Raw genomic sequence first — 22,715 nt, forward strand, 5'->3', positions numbered from 1 at the left:
TGGAGTGTACTTTGGGGGTTACAGCACCCTTTAACGGTCAAGCCAGCTGGCCCTTTACTTATGACACAGGCGCACGCTTGGCACTACTTTGTTGATGCACGTGCGGCTACTGCGCACACAATTCACAAACACAGAAAATATTTTTTTTTTGGTTTGGACTGGAGTGTACTTTGGTGGTTACAGCACCCTTTAACGGTCAAGCCAGCCGGCCCTTTACTTATGACACAGGCGCACGCTTGGCACTACTTTGTTGATGCACGTGCGGCTACTGCGCACACAATTCACAAACACAGAAAATATATATTTTTTTGGTTTGGACTGGAGTGTACTTTGGGGATTACAGCACCCTTTAACGGTCAAGCCAGCCGGACCTTTACTTATGACACAGGCACACGCTTGGCACTACTTTGGTAATGCACGTGCGGCTACTGCGCACACAATTCACAAACACAGAAATTTTTTTTTTTTTTGGTTTGGACTGGAGTGTACTTTGGGGGTTACAGCACCCTTTAACGGTCAAGCCAGCCGGCCCTTTACTTATGACACAGGGGCACGCTTGGCACTACTTTGTTGATGCACGTGCGGCTACTGCGCACACAATTCACAAACACAAAAAATATATTTTTTTTTGGTTTGGACTGGAGTGTACTTTGGGGGTTACAGCACCCTTTAACGGTCAAGCCAGCCGGCCCTTTACTTATGACACAGGCGCACGCTTGGCACTACTTTGTTGATGCACGTGCGGCTACTGCGCACACAATTCACAAACACAGAAAATATATATTTTTTTGGTTTGGACTGGAGTGTACTTTGGGGGTTACAGCACCGTTTAATGGTCAAGCCAGCCGGCCCTTTACTTATGACACAGGCGCACGCTTGGCACTACTTTGTTGATGCACGTGCAGCTACTGCGCACACAATTCACAAACACAGAAAATATATTATTTTTTTAGCACTTGGGGGGAGCACCCCTGATGGACAGAGCACCCCCTGGACAACACTACAGCACCCCTTTAGGACTGGGACACTGCACAGGACTTTGGAGTGGACACAGCTCCTATGGAGAACTGACTGCACAACACAGTCCAGCCAGCCCCTATGGACTTTGAAGTAGTGGACAACAGCAGCACTACACTACACTACACAGCCCAGCCAGCCCTAACTCCCACCCTCCCTCTTCACTGTCCACAGCCGAGTGAGAAAATGGCGCCGACGCGGGTACCTTATATAGGATCCAAAACCCGCGAGACTCGGAAGGCGGGATGATGACGTTTTGCCTCGATTTCAGATCCGAGTCAGGCGGGAAAAGTCGAGCCTGATTCGGATCGGACTCGGATCGGGAGGGCTCGGGGGGGTTCGGATTTCAGAAATCCGAACCCGCTCACCCCTAATTACATAGTGTGTACAGGGAACATTGCACAGTGAGTAGAGTGTACATTACATAGTGCATACAGAGAACATTGTACAGTGAGTATAGTGTACATTACATATTGTGTACAGGGAACATTGTACAGTGAGTAGAGTGTAAATTACATAGTGGGCCTGATTCAGAGCCTCTCGTAAGCGGCCGCTCGTTCGCTCCGAGCAATGTACGCACATCTGCGCATGCGTATGGGTTTTAGTACGCATGCGCGAACCAGTCATTGCGGTCAAAAATCGTGTGTTCGAAAAATAGCGAATGTCTGCTAATTTGAGTGGCAGAATGAGGCGTTTGTAGGTGGTAACAGGGGAAGGTGCTTGAAAACGGGGAGTGGAGATCCGAACGCAGGCGTGCCAAACGGTCAAAACGGGCGTTTTAAGGGTGTGCATAATTAACAAAGCAGCATCATCGACCACGTCACTTGGTTGTCTTTTAGCCTGAACTGCTCGCATGATTGCGGTAGGAATATGCTACCACAAGCACTGCGAGCAGTTCATACGCCTTTCGATGTACTTGATTAATCAAATAAATAGCGGAGATGACGTATGATGTGAGCGGCCAGGGGGCGTTTTTTCAAAAATTGTGAGCGCATGTTTAGTTCGCTCGTTCAGACATGGAGGCATCAACAGACTGCAAAGAGCGAGCGCTTAATTTAAATAGCCAGCCCCTTTTTCTGAACGAGCGTCCGCAAATAGCGTCCGGCTCTGAATCAGGCCCTGTGTGTACAGGGAACATTGTATAGTGAGTAGAGTGTACATTACATAGTGTGTACAGGGAACATTGTATAGTGAGTAGAGTGTACATTACATAGTGTCTACAGGGAACATTGTACAGTGAGTAGAAGGCACAGATATAGCTGGTGCACATAAATATGAATTACGGTGACTGTGTAAAGTGATAGTGAAATCCACTCATATTATAGCTACACCCATCTGCAGGAACCTGCCCTTTCTGGTTGAGCTTCTTTTCTCACCCCCAGGAGTAATGCTGGTATCTGTATTACACATACAGTATACAGACACAGTGACAGTGAGGATTAGATCAGGCTGGGGACACAGACTAATACAATCATGGCTATGGTCGGTATGCCCGGGGCTCTGGGTTGTGTTAAACCTGCAAACCTAGAAGTGCAATCTATATGTAACCAGGTGAGTGTGGTGCTAGGGGGTGCTGTGTAATACCTGCACAGGGGCAAACAACGTTCCTGGGAGTGGACTTGTGGCCAATATGTGTTGGTTGTGTATAGATCCCCTTCAGTGTATGGGTCCCCTACCTCGACGTTACGTTGTGTGAGTGCGGAATTGCGGTTCCATACCACAGGTTACTTTTCCCAATAGATGTCCACGTGGATTGTAAATTACGTCAGGGTACATTTGCTGAAGGGAATCTATCCCTAACCAATATGTGTGAGAGTATTACGTTGTGCTGGGAGGGATACACTGTATCTGTCTGCGTTGCATTGTAGCTATTTCTACATGGTTTGTATCTGTAATACATATGGGCATATTCAATTGGGCATGAGGTTTAGCGAGGTAAAAAACCTTGTGCCCCCTTGTGCCCAATTTTGGATTACTGCGGGTATGCATGCTCCCAATACCGGCAGTATCCAATTAAAAAAAAGTGGTCGCAGGGTTTTTAGCACTGAAAAAAAAAAAAAATTCTTCACATACCTGCCCGGGGGTCTCCGGTGGTATCTCCAGCTCCCGGTGGCCTCCCCTCTATCTTCTCACTGGAGAGGGGGCTGCTGGGGGAATGGGTATGATATACCGCTGGCCGCATGGCCGGCGGTTCGATTCCCGTCAGCGGAAGCCCGACAGCGCTGGAAATCCCTAACGTGGATAGGTAAGTATCCACTAACCTAACCTAACCCCCCTAACCCTAACCCTCCTTAGGGGTGCCTAACCCTAACTTAACCCCCAAGTGCCTAATCCTAATCCCCCCACTAGATGTAGTTCTCCCAGCGCCTATTCCGGGAGGGCCTCGCTGTACTGCTGGTGGCCTCCTCTGCTAAGTGCCTAACCCTAACCACCCCCTTCCCCGCTACCTAAACCTAAGTCCCCCGGGGGGGTGCCTAACCCTAAGTCCCCCCCGGGAGCCCTAACTACATCACTACGATCGTGATGCCGGGCGCCGGTCTCCCGGCGTCGGGGAAATGCGGGCGTCTACATCTAGACGCCCGGCATTTCACCCATGCCAGAATAAGACAGTCGGGAAGCCGGCTGCCGGTATATAGGCAGTCGGCTTCCCGATTGCTTCCCCTGCTGGGAGTCCCAGAGGCTGCTGGGAGGCTTCAGGGGCTACTGGGAGATGTAGTTCTCCCAGCGCCTATTCCGGGAGGGCCACACAAACCGGGGGTCACACACTCATGCACACACACATTCCTTCATACACACTTACAAACAGTAACAAACACCGCACACACTGACACACTCACCCTGCAGCAGAAGACCCGGCTTCAGACGCTGGATGCAGAAGATAAGTAATTAAGGACTAATTAAGCTAATTGGAATCTTCCCTTTGCTTAATTAGTCCTCAGGAGGGGGGTGCCACTGGGAGCCTCCTCTGTCCCCTCGTTGTGCTGCTGGTGGCCTCCTCTGTCCCCTCGCTTTACTGCTGGTGGCCTCCTATTTACCCTGACTGTGCTGCTGGTGGCCTCCTATGTCCCCTTGCTGTGCTGCTGGTGGCCTCCTCTGTCCCTTCGCTGTACAGCTGGTGGCCTCCTCTGTCCCCTTGTTGTGCCGCTGGTGGCCTCCTCTGTCCCCTCGCTGTGCTGCTGGTGTCATCCTCTGTCCCCTCGCTGTGCTCCTGGTGGCCTCCTCTGTCCCCTCGCTGTGCTCCTTGTGGCCTCCTCTGTCTCCTCGCTGTGCTCCTTGTGGCCTCATCTGTCCCCTCATTGTGCTGCTGGTGACATCCTCTGTCCCCTCGCTGTGCTCCTGGTGGCCTCCTCTGTCCATTCGCTGTGCTGCTGGTGGCCTCCTCTGTCCCCTTGCTGTGCTGCTGGTGGCCTCCTCTGTCCCCTCCCTATACTGCTGGTGGCCTCCTCTGTTCCCTCGCTGTGCTGCTGGTGGCCTCCTGTCCCCTCGCTGTGCTGCTGGTGGCCTCCTCTGTCCCCTCACTGTGCTGCTGGTGGCCTCCTCTGTCCCCTCGCTGTGCTGCTGGTGGCCTCCTCTGTCCCCTCCCTATACTGCTGGTGGCCTCCTCTGTTCCCTCGCTGTGCTGCTGGTGGCCTCCTCTGTCCCCTCGCTGTGCTGCTGGTGGCCTCCTCTGTCCACATGCTGACTGCTGGTGGCCTCCTCTGTTTCCTTGCTGCTGCTTATAGCCTTTTCTGGTGCCTTGCTGTACTGCTGGTGGAATCCTCTGTCCCCTCACTGTACTGTTGGTGGCCTGCTCTGTCCCCTCACTGTACTGCTGTGGCCTCCTATGTCCCCTCACTGTGCTGCTGGGGCCTCCTCTGTCCCCTCGCTATACTGCTGGTGGCCTCCTATGTCCCCTCAATGTGCTGCTGGGAGCCTCCTCTGTCCCCTCGTTGTGCTGCTGGTGGCCTCCTCTGTCCCCTCGCTGTACTGCTGGTGGCCTCCTATTTACCCTGACTGTGCTGCTGGTGGCCTCCTATGTCCCCTTGCTGTGCTGCTGGTGGCCTCCTCTGTCCCTTCGCTGTACAGCTGGTGGCCTCCTCTGTCCCCTTGTTGTGCCGCTGGTGGTCTCCTCTGTCCCCTCGCTGTGCTGCTGGTGTCATCCTCTGTCCCCTCGCTGTGCTCCTGGTGGCCTCCTCTGTCCCCTTGCTGTGCTCCTTGTGGCCTCCTCTGTCTCCTCGCTGTGCTCCTTGTGGCCTCATCTGTCCCCTCATTGTGCTGCTGGTGACATCCTCTGTCCCCTCGCTGTGCTCCTGGTGGCCTCCTCTGTCCCTTCGCTGTGCTGCTGGTGGCCTCCTCTGTCCCCTCACTGTACTGCTGGTGGCCTCCTCTGCTAAGTGCCTAACCCTAACCACCCCCTTCCCCGCTACCTAAACCTAAGTCCCCCGGGGGGGTGCCTAACCCTAAGTCCCCCCCAGGAGCCCTAACTACATCACTACGATCGTGATGCCGGGCGCCGGTCTCCCGGCGTCGGGGAAATGCGGGCGTCTACATCTAGACGCCGGCATTTCACCCATGCCGGAATAAGACAGTCGGGAAGCCGGCTGCCGGTATATAGGCAGTCGGCTTCCCGATTGCTTCCCCTGCTGGGAGTCCCAGAGGCTGCTGGGAGGCTTCAGGGGCTACTGGGAGATGTAGTTCTCCCAGCGCCTATTCCGGGAGGGCCACACAAACCGGGGGTCACACACTCATGCACACACACATTCCTTCATACACACTTACAAACAGTAACAAACACCGCACACACTGACACACTCACCCTGCAGCAGAAGACCCGGCTTCAGACGCTGGATGCAGAAGATAAGTAATTAAGGACTAATTAAGCTAATTGGAATCTTCCCTTTGCTTAATTAGTCCTCAGGAGGGGGGTGCCACTGGGAGCCTCCTCTGTCCCCTCGTTGTGCTGCTGGTGGCCTCCTCTGTCCCCTCGCTTTACTGCTGGTGGCCTCCTATTTACCCTGACTGTGCTGCTGGTGGCCTCCTATGTCCCCTTGCTGTGCTGCTGGTGGCCTCCTCTGTCCCTTCGCTGTACAGCTGGTGGCCTCCTCTGTCCCCTTGTTGTGCCGCTGGTGGCCTCCTCTGTCCCCTCGCTGTGCTGCTGGTGTCATCCTCTGTCCCCTCGCTGTGCTCCTGGTGGCCTCCTCTGTCCCCTCGCTGTGCTCCTTGTGGCCTCCTCTGTCTCCTCGCTGTGCTCCTTGTGGCCTCATCTGTCCCCTCATTGTGCTGCTGGTGACATCCTCTGTCCCCTCGCTGTGCTCCTGGTGGCCTCCTCTGTCCCTTCGCTGTGCTGCTGGTGGCCTCCTCTGTCCCCTCGCTGTACTGCTGGTGGCCTCCTCTGTCCCCTCGCTGTACTGCTGGTGACCTCTTCTGTCTCCTCGCTGCACTGCCAGTCACCACTTTAGTTTATAGTAGGAGTGTGCACCGGCCACTATTCGTGTTTTGGTTTTGGATCTGGATCTTTCTTCGTGTTCTGGGTTTTATGTTTTGGATCTGTATTTTTTGGGAAAAAAGCATAAAAACAGCTAAAATCACAGAATTTGTGTTTTTTTTTGCTCCTATGCTATTATTAACCTCAATAACACAAGTGGGTGGCACAAACACGTGGCCCATCTAGGAGTGGCACTGCAGTGGCAGACAGGATGGCAGTTTGAAAAACTTGGCCCCAAACTGTACATAATGCAAAGAAAAAAAAGAGGTGCAAGATGAAATTGTCCTTGGGCCCTCCCACCCACCCTTATGTTGTATAAACAAGACATGCACACTTTAACAAACCAATCATTTCAGCGCCAGGGTCTGCCACATAACTGTGGCTGAAATGATTGGTTCGTTTGGGCCCCCACAAAACAAGCTGGCAATTAATCTGTCCCTGCACAAACTGGCTCTACGGAGGCAAGATGTTGTCCTCATCCACCGATTCCTCACCCTCTTCAGTGTTGTGTACATCATCATCTTCACAGAATATTAATTCGTCCCCGCTGGAATCCACCACCACAGGTCCCTCTGCACGTTCTAGAGGCTGGTCTCCCTGGAAGAATTGATAATTCATTTTGATGAACATCATCTTCTCCACATTTTGTGGAAGCAACCTCCTACGCCTTTCGCTGACAAGGTTCCCGGCTGCACTAAACACTCTTTCGGAGTACACACTGGAGGGGGGGCAACTTAGGTAAAATAGAGCCAGTTTGTACAGGGGCCTCCAAATTGCCTCTTTTCCCTGCCAGTACAGGTACGGACTCTCTGACATGCCTACTTGGATGCTGTCACCGATGTAATCCTCCACCATTCTGTCAATGGTGACAGTATCATATGCAGTGACAGTAGACATGTCAGAAATTGTTGCCAGGTCCTTCAGTCCAGACCAGATGTCCAAACTGCCCTGCATCACTGCCAGCGGGTTGCTTAGGATACCTAAGTTGTTTCCTGGCAGCCCCAGTTGCGGGAGAAAATGAAGAAGGAGCTGTTGACTTGTCACGTTCCGCTTCAGCTGACAGTGTTTTCACCAGCAGGTCTTTGCACCTCTGCAGGCTTGTGTCGGCCGGAAAGAAGGACACCACATAGGCTTTAAACCAAGGATCAAGCACGGTGGCCAAAATGTAGTGGTCTGATTTTAACAGATTGACCACCCTCGAATCCTGGCAAAGCGAATGAAGGGCTTCATCCACAAGTCCCACATGCCAAGCAGAATCGCTCCATCTTAGCTCCTCCTTCACTTTCTCCAGCTTCTTCTGCAAAAGCCTGATGAGGGGAATGATCTGACTCAAGCTGGCAGTGTCTGAACTGACTTCACGTGTGGCAAGTTCAAAGGGCTGGAGAACCTTGCACACTCTAGCCCCCAGCGTCACTCCAGCCAAATATCCCGTGTCCCCAGCAGTAATGCTTCGCGTGTAAAGCAGGCAAGAGTCACCCCGTCCAGTCCTCCATAAAGCCCGTCCTCTTGTCTGCCCTGAGGCTGCAGCTGCTGCTCCCACTCAGGCTAGCGGCATCTGAAAGTGCCCACTAGCTGGAGCAGATGACAGCTTCTGATTTGCTGTCCACAGTGGAACACAAATCCTGGAAGTGCTGCAGCCGGCCTGGCTTAAGTATATATCAGCCGAGCCGGCAAGCAGTGTGAGCTGGGACAGGAGGCAGTGTGAACTGGCCCGGTAAAACAGGGGTGCAAGGGGTTGATTGCTGGACCAGAGGGCCCCCTAAGTAGCCGGACCCATAGCAAATGCACCCCTTGCAGCCTCTGTAGTTACCCCACTGCCCGCATGCCTATTTAAGGACAAACCATCAGGCCTAAACACCATTTCATAATTCCTCTTGTGCCTATTGTTAACTGCTCAGGTTCTGCACCAATAGGACATAACAACACTGGGCCTGATTCAGCAAGGAACGCAACTGCGATTATGCATGCAAACGGCCGATTGTTGCATTCTGCGTATACATATGCATCGCAGTGTGCGTGCGGGGAAACAGCCGCAACCAGACCCATCACAGAGTGATTGACAGGAAGTATCATTTGGGGGAGGTAACAGGGCGGGTGGTCGGCAAAACACAGGCATGCCAGTGTGTTTGAATGCCTTTGCAGGGGTGTGCAGAAATTAGCCACTGCGATACCATACGCAGCTTGGGTTTTCACTGCGCGCGATGAGGTTAGTAATTCCTGAGTAAGGTTAGAGCCTGTGTAAGTGTGTGTGAGGCTGCGATGGAACTCCATGTTACTGATGGTATCTCAGTCTTGTGTAATTACTGCGTGTGATGAGGTTAGTAATTCCTGAGTAAGGTCAGAGCCTGTGTAAGTGTGTGTGAGCATGTGATGGTACTCCATGTTACCGATGGTTTCTCAGTCTTGTTTAATCACTAGGTGTGATGAGGTTAGTAATTCCTGAGTAAGGTCAGAGCCTGTGTAAGTGTGTGTGAGGCTGTGATGGTACTCCATGTTACTGAGGGTCTCTCAGTCTTGTGTAATCACTACGTGTGATGAGGTTAGAAATTCCTGAGTAAGGTCAGAGCCTGTGTAAGTGAGTGTGAGGTTGTGATGGTACTCCATGTTACCGATGGTTTCTCAGTCTTTTGTAATCACTGCGTGTGATGAGGTTAGTAATTCCTGAGTAAGGCCAGAGCTGTGTAAATGTGTGTGAGGCTGTGATGGTACTCCATGTTACCGATGGTTTCTCAGTCTTGTGTAATTACTGCGTGTGATGAGGTTAGTAATCCCAGAGTAAGGTCAGAGCCTGTGTAAGTGTGTGTGAGGATGTGATGGTACTCCATGTTACTGATGGTTTCAGTCTTGTGTAATCACTATGTGTGATGAGGTTAGTAATTCCTGAGTAAGGTCAGAGCCTGTGTAAGTGTGTGTGAGGCTGTGATGGTACTCCATGTTACAGAAGGTGTCTCAGTCTTGTGTAATTACTGCGTGTGATGAGGTTAGTAATTCCTGAGTAAGGTCAGAGCCTGTGTAAGTGAGTGTGAGGTTGTGATGGTACTCCATGTTACCGATGGTTTCTCAGTCTTTTGTAATCACTGCGTGTGATGAGGTTAGTAATTCTTGAGTAAGGCCAGAGCTGTGTAAATGTGTGTGAGGCTGTGATGGTACTCCATGTTACCGATGGTTTCTCAGTCTTGTGTAATTACTGCGTGTGATGAGGTTAGTAATCCCTGAGTAAGGTCAGAGCCTGTGTAAGTGTGTGTGAGGCTGTGATGGTACTCCATGTTACTGAGGGTCTCTCAGTCTTGTGTAATCACTACGTGTGATGAGGTTAGAAATTCCTGGGTAAGGTCAGAGCCTGTGAAAGTGAGTGTGAGGTTGTGATGGTACTCCATGTTACCGTTGTTTTCTCAGTCTTTTGTAATCACTGCGTGTGATGAGGTTAGTAATTCATGAGTAAGGCCAGAGCTGTGTAAATGTGTGTGAGGCTGTGATGGTACTCCATGTTACAGATGGTGTCTCAGTCTTGTGTAATTACTGCGTGTGATGAGGTTAGTAATTCCAGAGTAAGGTTAGAGCCTGTGTAAGTATGTGTGAGGCTGCGATGGTACTCCATGTTACTGAAGGTATCTCAGTCTTGTGTAATTACTGCGTGTGATGAAGTTAGTAATTCCTGAGAAAGGTCAGAGCCTGTGTAAGTGTGTGTGAGCATGTGATGGTACTCCATGTTACTGAGGGTCTCTCAGTCTTGTGTAATCACTACGTGTGATGAGGTTAGTAATTCCTGAGTAAGGTCAGAGCCTGTGTAAGTGAGTGTGAGGTTGTGATGGTACTCCATGTTACCGATGGATTCTCAGTCTTTTGTAATCACTGCGTGTGATGAGGTTAGTAATTCTTGAGTAAGGCCAGAGCTGTGTAAATGTGTGTGAGGCTGTGATGGTACTCCATGTTACCGATGGTTTCTCAGTCTTGTGTAATTACTGCGTGTGATGAGGTTAGTAATCCCTGAGTAAGGTCAGTGCCTGTGTAAGTGTGTGTGAGGCTGTGATGGTACTCCATCTTACTGATGGTTTCTCAGTCTTGTGTAATCACTATGTGTGATGAGGTTAGTAATTCCTGAGTAAGGTCAGAGCCTGTGTAAGTGTGTGTGAGGCTGTGATGGTACTCCATGTTACAGATGGTGTCTCAGTCTTGTGTAATCACTGCGTGTGATGAGGTTAGTAATTCCTGAGTAAGGTCAGAGCCTGTGTAAGTGTGTATGAGGATGTGATGGTACTCCATGTTAACGATGGTTTCTCAGTCTTGTGTAATTACTGCGTGTGATGAGGTTAGTAATCCCTGAGTAAGGTCAGAGCCTGTGTAAGTGTGTGTGAGGCTGTGATGGTACTCCATGTTACTGATGGTTTCTCAGTCTTGTGTAATCACTATGTGTGATGAGGTTAGTAATTCCTGAGTAAGGTCAGAGCCTGTGTAAGTGTGTGTGAGGCTGTGATGGTACTCCATGTTACAGATGGTGTCTCAGTCTTGTGTAATTACTGCGTGTGATGAGGTTAGTAATTCCAGAGTAAGGTCAGAGCCTGTGTAAGTGTGTGTGAGGCTGCGATGGTACTCAATGTTACTGATGGTATCTCAGTCTTGTGTAATTACTGCGTGTGATGAGGTTAGTAATTCCTGAGTAAGGTCAGAGCCTGTGTAAGTGTGTGTGAGCATGTGATGGTACTCCATGTTACTGAGGGTCTCTCAGTCTTGTGTAATCACTGCGTGTGATGAGGTTAGTAATTCCTGAGTAAGGTCAGAGCCTGTGTAAGTGAGAGTGAGGGTTGTGATGGTACTCCATGTTACCGATGGTTTCTCAGTCTTTTGTAATCACTGCATGTGATGAGGTTAGTAATTCTTGAGTAAGGCCAGAGCTGTGTAAATGTGTGTGAGGCTGTGATGGTACTCCATGTTACCGATGGTTTCTCAGTCTTGTGTAATTACTGCGTGTGATGAGGTTAGTAATCCCTGAGTAAGGTCAGAGCCTGTGTAAGTGTGTGTGAGGCTGTGATGGTACTCCATGTTACTGATGGTTTCTCAGTCTTGTGTAATCACTATGTGTGATGAGGTTAGTAATTCCTGAGTAAGGTCAGAGCCTGTGTAAGTGTGTGTGAGGCTGTGATGGTACTCCATGTTACAGATGGTGTCTCAGTCTTGTGTAATCACTGCGTGTGATGAGGTTAGTAATTCCTGAGTAAGGTCAGAGCCTGTGTAAGTGTGTATGAGGATGTGATGGTACTCCATGTTAACGATGGTTTCTCAGTCTTGTGTAATCACTGCGTGTGATGAGGTTAGTAATTCCTGAGTAAGGTCAGAGGCTGTGTAAGTGTATGTGAGGCTGTGATGGTACTCCATGTTACTGATGGTGTCTCAGTCTTGTGTAATCACTGTGTGTGATGAGGTTAGTAATTCCTGAGTAATGTCTGAGCCTGTGTAAGTGTGTGAGGCTGTGATTGTACTCCATGTTACTGATGGTTTCTCAGTCTTGTGTAATCACTGTGTGTGATGAGGTTAGTAATTCCTGAGTAAGGTCAGAGCCTGTGTAAGTGTGTGTGAGGATGTGATGGTACTCCATGTTACTGATGGTCTCTCAGTCTTGTGTAGTCACTGCGTGTGATGAGGTTAGTAATTCCTGAGTAAGGTCAGAGCCTGTGTAAGTGTGTGTGAGGCTGTGATGGTACTCCATGTTACTGATGGCTTCTCAGTCTTGTGTAATCACTGTGTGTGATGAGGTTAGTAATTCCTGAGTAAGGTCAGAGCCTGTGTAAGTGTGTGTGAGGATGTGATGGTACTCCATGTTACTGATGGTTTCTCAATCTTGTGTAATCACTGCGTGTGATGAGGTTAGTAATTCCTGAGTAAGGTCAGAGCCTGTGTAAGTGTGTGTGAGGCTGTGATGGTACTCCATGTTACTGATGGTTTCTCAGTCTTGTGTAGTCACTGCATGTGATGAGGTTAGTAATTCCTGAGTAAGGTCAGAGCCTGTGTAAGTGTGTGTGAGGCTGTGATGGTACTCCATGTTACTGATGGTTTCTTAGTCTTGTGTAATCACTGTGTGTGATGAGGTTAGTAATTCCTGTGTAAGGTCAGAGCCTGTGTAAGTGTGTGTGAGGCTGTAATGGTACTCCATGTTACTGATGGTTTCTTAGTCTTGTGTAATCACTGCGTGTGATGAGGTTAGTAATTCCTGAGTAAGGTCAGAGCCTGTGTAAGTTTGTGTGAGGCTGTGATGGTACTCCATGTTACTGATGGTTTCTCAGTCTTGTGTAATCACTATGTGTGATGAGGTTAGTAATTCCTGAGTAAGGTCAGAGCCTGTGTAAGTGTGTGTGAGGCTGTGATGGTACTCCATGTTACAGATGGTGTCACAGTCTTGTGTAATCACTGCGTGTGATGAGGTTAGTAATTCCTGAGTAAGGTCAGAGCCTGTGTAAGTGTGTATGAGGATGTGATGGTACTCCATGTTAACGATGGTTTCTCAGTCTTGTGTAATCACTGCGTGTGATGAGGTTAGTAATTCCTGAGTAAGGTCAGAGGCTGTGTAAGTGTATGTGAGGCTGTGATGGTACTCCATGTTACTGATGGTGTCTCAGTCTTGTGTAATCACTGTGTGTGATGAGGTTAGTAATTCCTGAGTAATGTCTGAGCCTGTGTAAGTGTGTGAGGCTGTGATTGTACTCCATGTTACTGATGGTTTCTCAGTCTTGTGTAATCACTGTGTGTGATGAGGTTAGTAATTCCTGAGTAAGGTCAGAGCCTGTGTAAGTGTGTGTGAGGATGTGATGGTACTCCATGTTACTGATGGTCTCTCAGTCTTGTGTAGTCACTGCGTGTGATGAGGTTAGTAATTCCTGAGTAAGGTCAGAGCCTGTGTAAATGTGTGTGAGGCTGTGATGGTACTCCATGTTACTGATGGCTTCTCAGTCTTGTGTAATCACTGTGTGTGATGAGGTTAGTAATTCCTGAGTAAGGTCAGAGCCTGTGTAAGTGTGTGTGAGGATGTGATGGTACTCCATGTTACTGATGGTTTCTCAATCTTGTGTAATCACTGCGTGTGATGAGGTTAGTAATTCCTGAGTAAGGTCAGAGCCTGTGTAAGTGTGTGTGAGGCTGTGATGGTACTCCATGTTACTGATGGTTTCTCAGTCTTGTGTAGTCACTGCATGTGATGAGGTTAGTAATTCCTGAGTAAGGTCAGAGCCTGTGTAAGTGTGTGTGAGGCTGTGATGGTACTCCATGTTACTGATGGTTTCTTAGTCTTGTGTAATCACTGTGTGTGATGAGGTTAGTAATTCCTGAGTAAGGTCAGAGCCTGTGTAAGTGTGTGTGAGGCTGTAATGGTACTCCATGTAACTGATGGTTTCTCAGTCTTGTGTAATCACTGCGTGTGATGAGGTTAGTAATTCCTGAGTAAGGTCAGAGCCTGTGTAATTGTGTGTGAGGCTGTGATTGTACTCCATGTTACCAAAGGTTTTGCAGACTTGCTAAGTATTAGGGATGTGTGTAAGGTAAGATGGGCGTCCTTATATTGTGCTGCGACGATATGGCGATCTCAGTGGATTACCATACTATCGCAGTTACAATCCATAATGAATCAGGTCTACTGTACACTCTGAATTGTAACCGTATCTGCAGGTTTTCAGGATGTGTGACTGTGGTCTGATGACGCCATTGTCTCCTGTCCTCAGATGAGAAAGCCGGTGGAGCTGGAGGCAGGGAGATCCTTCATCACTTTCCGTGCTCTTCAGTACAAGCCTCAGGTGGTTGCTGGGATAAATTACTTCATTAAGGTAATTGTCGGAGAAGGTAATTGTGCATAAATGAAAAATCTCTGCGTTCTGTTTTCCACCACTGAACAATTGTCATTGCAAGCGGTTACCAGGGTTCAGCACTCAATATAGCCCTCACCTTTCACACAGGTGAATCGCCCCCAAAACAGATCTGTCACGCCCATTCACAGTTATCTCTGCCTCCACCCACTGAATAGGCGCAATAGGTCATAAAAACACTTAAGCTGGGTGCACACTATGTAATTTGTTGCCCAATCTTGCGATTCGCGATGGATCGAGATGACCATTGTATAGTGCTGGGTACCCCTCAATTCTCATTGTTTGTTGTGCACATCAGATAATTCTATTAGCCCCTTTGTGGCATTAATAAGCTGCAGATACATGACTACGGTATGTACTCAGAGTGTCAGGTAATATAATTCTCATCCTTTATGCATTTCTTGTAAATTCCGCGAATCCTGTAATAGAAGGTATGTGCTGTGTAGGATCAGATTTAATGTAATAACCGTGTTTTGTGCGTCTACAATAAGTGACTTCTCTCTGCTGATGCTATTGTCATGGGTTAGAGGGTAATTGGTGTGAAACGCACAAGCTTGTGGCTGTACGGCCGATGGGCCTGATTCAGAGATGGTGGCAAACCGACGATTTTTTCTGTATTGTGCATACAGTATGTATAAGTGACTCTGTGCATGTGCTGTGAAGGTTCTGCGTCTTGGGGGCGTGTCTCAGCCGGCGACTGCGTTCTCGTACACCGTTGTGAAGGCTCCGGTGCCTCAGTTGAGATGGCCATCCTTAGTGACCATAGGGGTTACTCAGGAGTTTGACAATCGGCCGATGGCGGTGGATCTGGGGAGCCGCAGGCGGGCATCTCAATACAATTCCTGGTGACTACAACATTTGCATATTTTTCCACAGCCGCTGCGTACGGGATCACAGCAGTGACTGCATTTGCATCCATCTCTAAATCAGGCCCAAGGTCCACAGACAATGCCCAGCTGATTCCCTGACATCGCTAGTTACCTGTAGCCAGGACCGGCTCCAGTGGGAGCCGCGCCCTGTGCCGCAAAGGAATAACATGGCGGTGTGGCCTAATTACCATAGGCCACCCCCCATAATGACGTTATTTGGTGGTGTACCCATATGGCACATCTCCTGTTTAACGTCAAGCCCAGCACTCTTCTCAGTAGACACTTCGGCCCGCGGGTGGAACAGCGGGGCAGTGCCCAAAAAACGTGAATGTCCCGCTGAAATTGGGAATGGTCGGGAGGGGTGCGCCTTGGTGCCCCAGTTCACCCATACTGGACGAACGTGCCTCGACCCGGCCCTTACAACAGCAGCGTCACTTGAGTTGGTGTCACCCAGTGCGCCATTGTGGACTCCTTGCATGTGCTGAAGGTGTGTGACCTCATGTAAGCAAAGCCACACCACCGGTGTAAGACTTTTTTGGGGGGGCGGGGGGGTAGCCTCTCCCAACTCCCGGCATTATGCGCACTTGCACACGTCACCTACCACTGCTGCTCAGGGACACCATCCGAGGGGACAACACCTATATTGCAGAGCAGCTGTGCTATTTTGTTGTCACCCCCTCAGATGGTGTCACCTGATGCGGTCCGCACCCCCGTAGTGATGCCACTGACTGACAGAAGGACAATAGGCTTTGCTGGCTCTTGTTGACACTCAGATGTTAATTTGGTTTCCTAAAGCTGAAGTGAAGTCTCTGATATTGATTAGCTTCCATTCCCTGCAAGGTGGCTGTAAGAAATCTATCCCAATCCCTCTGTGGGGGGATAATTGACTACCTGCCGCAAAGGAATAAATTCCTGCGGCCCTTATTTTTATACTATTTATTTAATGGACTTCTTGTGCCAACAGTAATGCATGGGACTTGGGGCCTGATTCAGACCCGCTCGCAAGCGGGTCGATGGTGTGCCAGAGCGCATGCGCGGCGTATGCACTGCGCGTGCGTGAGCCCCGGAGCGAGCGTTCCTGCAGGAATGCCTGCCGTTTGTGGGCGGCCCTACTGACATCACTTACGATGTCAGTAGGTGGACTTCTGCTCTATTAGAGCAGGAAGTCCACTGGGGCTTGCGGCCACGAGACCCTACCGCAAGGGTCTCATCGCAAGCCCGATGGTCGCGATGGTCTTGACCATCACAACCATCACCTGGCTGCTCGTGTAAGCTGTGGGTGGTAACCCACAGCTATGCGAGTGGCCAAGAAGCCGCAACTAAATACACAAGCGCCCGCCCTGATTCAGAGTGAGCGCTCACTTTTTGTGAGCGCCTCTGAATAGGGCCTTGGCGCATTACTGGACTGCTACGTTTATTTCTACTTGTTTTCCCTGTTTTCTTAGTTTTCTTTAAGGTGCCGGCAGTTTGTTTAGGAAATGATGTTAATGAAGGTATATAGGTACTGATTCAGCAAGGAACGCAGTTGGTAATACGCACGCAAACGGCCGATTGTTGCATACTGCACATGCTTTTGCATCGCAGTGCTCGTTCGCGATTTGGCCGCTGCGTGATGGGACTGTGATCGCAGTGGCTACGCAGGCTTTGAACGCCGTTGCATGGGCATGCATAAATTATCCACTGCAATTCTGTACGTAGCCTGAGTACTCATACTGATGGTACCGATGTTACTGATGGTTTCGCAGTCTTGCTAAGGATTACGGATGTGTGTAAGGTAATGTGGGCGTCCCTGTGTAGTGCTGCGATGGCATAGCGAACGCAGTAGATTAGCATACTATCGCAGTTGAACTGCGTGCATAATCGCTATTGCATTCGCAGTTGCGATCCATAGTGAATCAGTCCCTTAGACTTTTGTCAAAGTACATTATAGTATACAACATAACAATCCATAACAGAAAAGCAATCGCTGCTGGCGATAGTCTCTGCTATAGATCGGTGAGTATCTAGCAGAGGAATAAGGAATAACTTCCTTTTTTGATTAAATGGAATCAGTATGATTTACCGCCGGACGCGGTTGAAATCCTGACACCAGCATCCAGGCAGCAGTGGAAATCCCGATCGTCCTCAGGTAAGTATTAGCCAGTGGCGTCACAAGGGGGGTGCGGCCCGCACCCGGGTGTCACCAGCCGAGGGGTGACACCAAGGTGCAGGCTCCCCCTCAGTGACAGGAGCTGGGTGCTGCACTGTAGTATTAAGTGCAGCACTTGGTTCCTGTCAGTGAGGGAGCCGGCACCGCACATGCCCGCACCTCCTGCATCCCCCACCGGCACCACCCCATTGATAGATTTTGGTTACCACGGCCACGGGCCGAGTTCGGGCCGCGGGACCACGCCCCTCGCTCAGTGTCACGCCCCTTCCTTGAAGACCAGGGCCGCGATGCCATGCCCCTCACCTATTGTCACGCCTCTCCCGAAGGTCACGCCCCTTTTTCGTCAGGTGCCACGCGCATGGCGTCTCTCCCCGCACCGGGTGTCACCGCGGGGAGAGACGCCACTGGTATTAGCTAACCTATTCTACCCCCTAACCCTAACCCTTACCTTAGGGGTGCCTAACCCTAACCTCCCCCTAGTACCTAACCCTAATCCCCCCTCTAAGTGCCTAAACCTAACCCCTCCTTCCCCGCTGCCTAAACCTAAGTCCCCCAGGGGGGATGCCTAACCCTAACCTCCCCCCGGGGGTGCCTAACCCTAACCCCTAACCCTCCCCTCCCCCTAGCCTAAATCTAACCTCCCGGGGGGTGCCTAGCCCTAAATCCCCCAGGGGAACCCTAAACTTGACCCTCCCCTCCCGCCCCCCGCGGCTATCCGTGCTCGGCTCCCAGCGTATGTCTAATGACAGGCGTCGGCATATTTGGGGGATGCTTTCAAGGGGACCTGTAAATAGTATGTATCCACCAAACATATGTAAATGCAGTTCCCCGCGGATGTCTTATTCCGGAGCTTGGCAAATTCTTCTTTAGATGTGAAGCCCCTCTCTAGGCTGCACTCCTCAGCATTCCATGTTGTGCTCATGCTGTATATTAATGACCTGTTTGTGTTGTCTCCCACAGGTCTATGTAGGATATAATGAGTACATACATATACAAATCTACAAACCACTTCCACATACGAATGAACCAATGAGCCTCACCGGGATCCAGCTGGGCAAAACCAAACATGATGACATCACGTTCTTTTAGCCCAGTGTTTGCGCCAAAGCCGTACCGTCCTCTCTGTGCCCATTCCGGGTCTAACAACTGTTATTTTATAACCTGGCTTTTGCTGTGTTACTGGTTTCTGCATTTTAATTACATTTATAAAGCCTAATTGTTGTACAGTACTTATTAAGAAATGTTCTGATATGTACTTATGTTCAATAATACTTATATATTTTTTATACACAATTGTATATTACTGAGCTGAGTCATATGCCTGTAATAACTGGAGTGTTTGTATGAATAAAATGTGTCCATCATACTCGCTCTCATGCAGGCTCCCATGTTAAGAGGGAACTGAGCACTTAGGCCCTCATTCAGAGGCGGTCGGAGGATGCAAGCTGTCACTAAGAAACTGGGCGGCCGCTTGCATCCTGACCGGCCGCCTCTGTTTCGGTCGTTAGGCTGTGGGTTTACTTTACACCCACAGCTCTAACGACCGTTAGGGTGATGGTCGCGATGGTCGCGACCATCGGGGCTTACGACAGCCTCCATTTGGGCTGCCTCCCCCCTGGCCCGCCTTCCAAACGGGGCGAGCTGTCAATCAACATCAACAGCTCGCCCCCTTTGGAAAGAGACCCGCTACGACCGGCGCTGTCGGTCGTAGCGGGTCTCACGCATGCGCATGAAGGAGCTGGCTCCCTCGTGCGCATGCGCACTGGACAAACATCGAGGTGGCCGTACGGTCGTAGACCATATGGCTGCCTCTGAATGAAGCCCTTAGTGTGAGTGACAGCTTGGTAGGCGCTTGCTTTGCAGAAGATCACAGTGTATACCTAGCCTGGGCCAGTGATGTCACAGCCGCTCAAATGACTGCAGTCTCAGCTTTCTGATGGGCAGAGGGAAGTTACATATGCCTGGAGAATGCTGAACAATTTTATCGTCAACATTCTCTGAATACTTTTTGTGGTCCTTCGTGATACATACATAGAACCTCTTGGGTAGTTTCACATCCACATGGAACTTCCCCAATATGCATCACCCCCTTCTTCTGTAGGTGCTGGAGTGGTTAATAAAACATTTCTCCTATGACATATCCTGCCCGGAAAGGTGGGAGTGGCTGCTCTAGAGACAGTTTGAGGGGTGGTCTCCATTTGGCACATCAACAGCTAAAGCAATGAAATTCTTCTTCACCATCACCAGCTGGTAGGGTCACAGGGTTTCCAGCCTGGGAAATAGGTCCCCACAAGTTCTACCATGTTGCCTGTCCCATCTCTTACCTCCCATCCTGTCGTTAAGCTTGTTTGGTCAGGATGGATCAGACAAGGGAGTTGGGGTTTGGATCTGTTTGCTAACACTGTAGTAAAATGTTTTTACTTAGTCTATATGAAGTAGTGACTGCAATCGACACAATCATCTTATAGTATATTTGGTGTAGTTAAACTATTATATGTTTCTCTGCTACTGTCTGATACTTGTGCATTCGGGTAGTAAAATCAATTAATGCTTTCACTGTGCTTAATACTGGGAGCTGAGATTGTGTCAAATAGTATGCTGTAAAACTTGGGCAATAATTGACATTGCAATAAAATGAAACAGCAAAATACACATTCAGGGGCATATTCAGAACTTTGTGGGCCCCATAGCAATATTTTGAAGGGGTCCCTGCCTCTATGCTTTTAGAGAGACACCTCTCTCTGTAGCTGACTGTTGTTAATTTTAAGCCCATATTAGTGACCTAGTTCATCTTATGCCCCATAATAGTGTCCTAATTCATTTTATTCCCAATAGTAGTGTCCTAGTTTCTCTTATGCTCCAAGGCAGTGCCCTAGTTCATCTTATGCCCCATAGTAGTGTATAGTTCATTTTATGCCCCATAGTAGTGTCCTAGTTCATCTTATGCCCCATAGTAGTGTCCTATTTCATCTTATGCCCCATAGTAGTGTATAGTTCATCTTATGCCCCATAGTAGTGTCCTAGTTCATCTTATGCCCCATAGTAGTGTCCTAGTTCATCTAATGCCCCATTGTAGTGTCCTAGTCCATCTTATGCCCCATAGTAGTGTTCTAGTTCATCTTATGCCCCATAGTAGTGTCCTAGTTCATTGTATGCTCCATAGTAGTGTCCTAGTTCATTGTATGCTCCATAGTAGTGTCCTAGTTCATTGTATGTCCCATAGTAGTGTCCTAGTTCATCTTATGCCCCATAGTAGTGTCCTAGTTCATTGTATGCTCCATAGTAGTGTCCTAGTTCATTGCATGCTCCATAGTAGTGTCCTAGTTCATTGCATGCTCCATAGTAGTGTCCTAGTTCATTGTATGCTCCATAGTAGTGTCCTAGTTCATTGTATGTCCCATAGTAGTGTCCTAGTTCATCTTATGCCCCATAGTAGTATCCTAGTTCATTGTATGCTCCATAGTAGTGTCCTAGTTCATTGCATGCTCCATAGTAGTGTCCTAGTTCATTGCATGCTCCATAGTAGTGTCCTAGTTCATCTTATGCACCATAGTAGTGTCCGAGTCCATCTTATGCCCCATAGTAGTGTCCTAGTTCATCTTATGCTCCATAGTAGTGTCCTAGTTCATCTTATGCCCCATAGTAGTGTCCTAGTCCATCTTATGCCCCATAGTAGTGCTCTAGACCATCTTATGCTCCATAGTAGTGTCCTCGTCCATCTTATGCCCCATAGTAGTGTCCTAGTTCATCTTATGCCCCATAGTAGTGTCCTAGTTCATCTTATTCCCCATAGTAGTGTCCTAGTTCATCTTATGCCCCATAGTAGTGTCCTAGTCCATCTTATGCTCCATAGTAGTCTCTTAGTTCAACTTAAGCCCAATAGTAGTGTCCTAGTCCATCTTATGCCCCATAGTAGTGTCCTAGTTCATCTTATGCCCCATAGTAGTGTCCTAGTTCATATTATGCTCCATAGTAGTGTCCTAGTCCATCTTATGCCCCATAGTAGTGTCCTAGTCCATCTTATGCCCCATAGTAGTGTCCTAGTTCATATTATGCCCCATAGTAGTGTCCTAGTCCATCTTATGCCCCATAGTAGTGTCCTAGTTCATCTTATGGCCCATAGTAGTGTTTTAGTTCATCTTATGCTCCATAGTAGTGTCCTAGTCCATCTCATGCCCCATAGTAGTGTTCTAGTTCATCTTATGCCCCATAGTAGTGTTCTAGTTCATCTTATGCCCCATAGTAGTGTCCTAGTCCATCTTATGCTCCATAGTAGTGTCTTAGTTCAACTTATGCCCAATAGCAGCACTCTAGTTAATTACAATTGACCCACAGCTGAGATGCGGATTGTGATCAATATGCCCCATAGTGTAGTATTTGTAGTGAGATGAGTGAATATTCTGAAACCCTCATAGATGTGTATGTACCATATACTTGTGAAAAAGTGCCTTGTATATAATTACTGTTCCTCAAGATCTGCCATCTTTCTCCTCAGATGTCCATACAGTATATAAATAAAACAAATACTCTGACCAAATCCAAAATCATGTGATTTAGGGCTCTATTTACTACAATCCGCATATTGAATGCGGATTGTAGTGTGATATTACCGAGTGAATTCGCATTGCGAATTCAGGCAATATCACAGGGATTTACTATAAATCCCTTGCAGGGACAGAGCTTGCGATAAAGCTCTGTCCCTGCAGATCCCATCCGCACTCTAGTCGCGGTATTTTTGGAAAAAATACCGCGACTAAGAGCCCGCACATGCGCCGACCCACCGTCGCTGCTACCCCCCACCAACGCTAAGCCCTGCCCCCCGGCGCTAAGCCCCGCCCCCCGCTATCGTGGACCCCCATGACCCCCCCTCCCCACCGCGACCCCCCCCCCTCCCTTCATTACACTTACCTGCATCCTCCTGGCCTCCGGTGATCTTCTCCGGGCTTCTCGATCAGGTGATCTCCCATACTGCACTGGGGCCCGATCACCTGATCACTGGACCGCAGTGCACTGTGGGAGACCAGCTGACCGGAGAGGAGCCATCACCGGAGGCCCGATCACCGGTCCCTGGATTCAGGTAAGTAAAACAAAATGTTTCAATTTTTTTTTTCTTTGTTTTAGAGCAATGAGCTTGCGGTCTGTTTAGACCACATAGCTGATTACTGGTACCGGCTCCCGCCTCTGCTCTCCCCGTTAGAGCAGAGTGGGAGCCCGGTAACCGGGGGAGACCCTGGATAACGCCACCTACAGGTGGCGTTATTATCACAGGGCTTTCCCCGGTATTTTTTTACAATTTATTTTTAGTAACTCTGGTCGGATCACATTTCCCATTACAATTATGGGAAATGTGATCTGCTTTACTAAAAATA

At 49.2% G+C, this 22,715-nt stretch overlaps 1 protein-coding gene across 1 annotated transcript; it reads left to right on the forward strand.

The window, feature by feature from the left end:
- Positions 1-2,439: 2,439 nt before the first annotated feature.
- LOC148501245 (cystatin-B-like) lies at positions 2,440-18,712 on the forward strand. Its single transcript, XM_088450750.1, has 3 exons — positions 2,440-2,568; positions 14,188-14,289; positions 18,307-18,712. The coding sequence occupies exons 1-3, from the start codon at positions 2,491-2,493 to the stop codon at positions 18,433-18,435; spliced, it is 309 nt and encodes a 102-aa protein (XP_088306876.1). The 5' UTR covers positions 2,440-2,490; the 3' UTR covers positions 18,436-18,712.
- The last annotated feature ends 4,003 nt before the right edge of the window (positions 18,713-22,715 follow it).

Source organism: Taudactylus pleione, unplaced genomic scaffold, assembly GCF_031769625.1.
Source record: "Taudactylus pleione unplaced genomic scaffold, aTauple2 ptg000523l, whole genome shotgun sequence".
Taxonomy (NCBI): Eukaryota; Metazoa; Chordata; class Amphibia; order Anura; family Myobatrachidae; genus Taudactylus; species Taudactylus pleione.

Coding starts and splice junctions, on each gene's coding strand:
- LOC148501245 (XM_088450750.1), top strand. CDS start 2,491: ATGGCTATGGTCGGTATGCCCGGGGCTCTGGGTTGTGTTAAACCTGCA. Junction 2,569..14,187: donor TGCAATCTATATGTAACCAG/GTGAGTGTGGTG, acceptor TCCTGTCCTCAG/ATGAGAAAGCCGGTGGAGCT. Junction 14,290..18,306: donor GGATAAATTACTTCATTAAG/GTAATTGTCGGA, acceptor TGTCTCCCACAG/GTCTATGTAGGATATAATGA.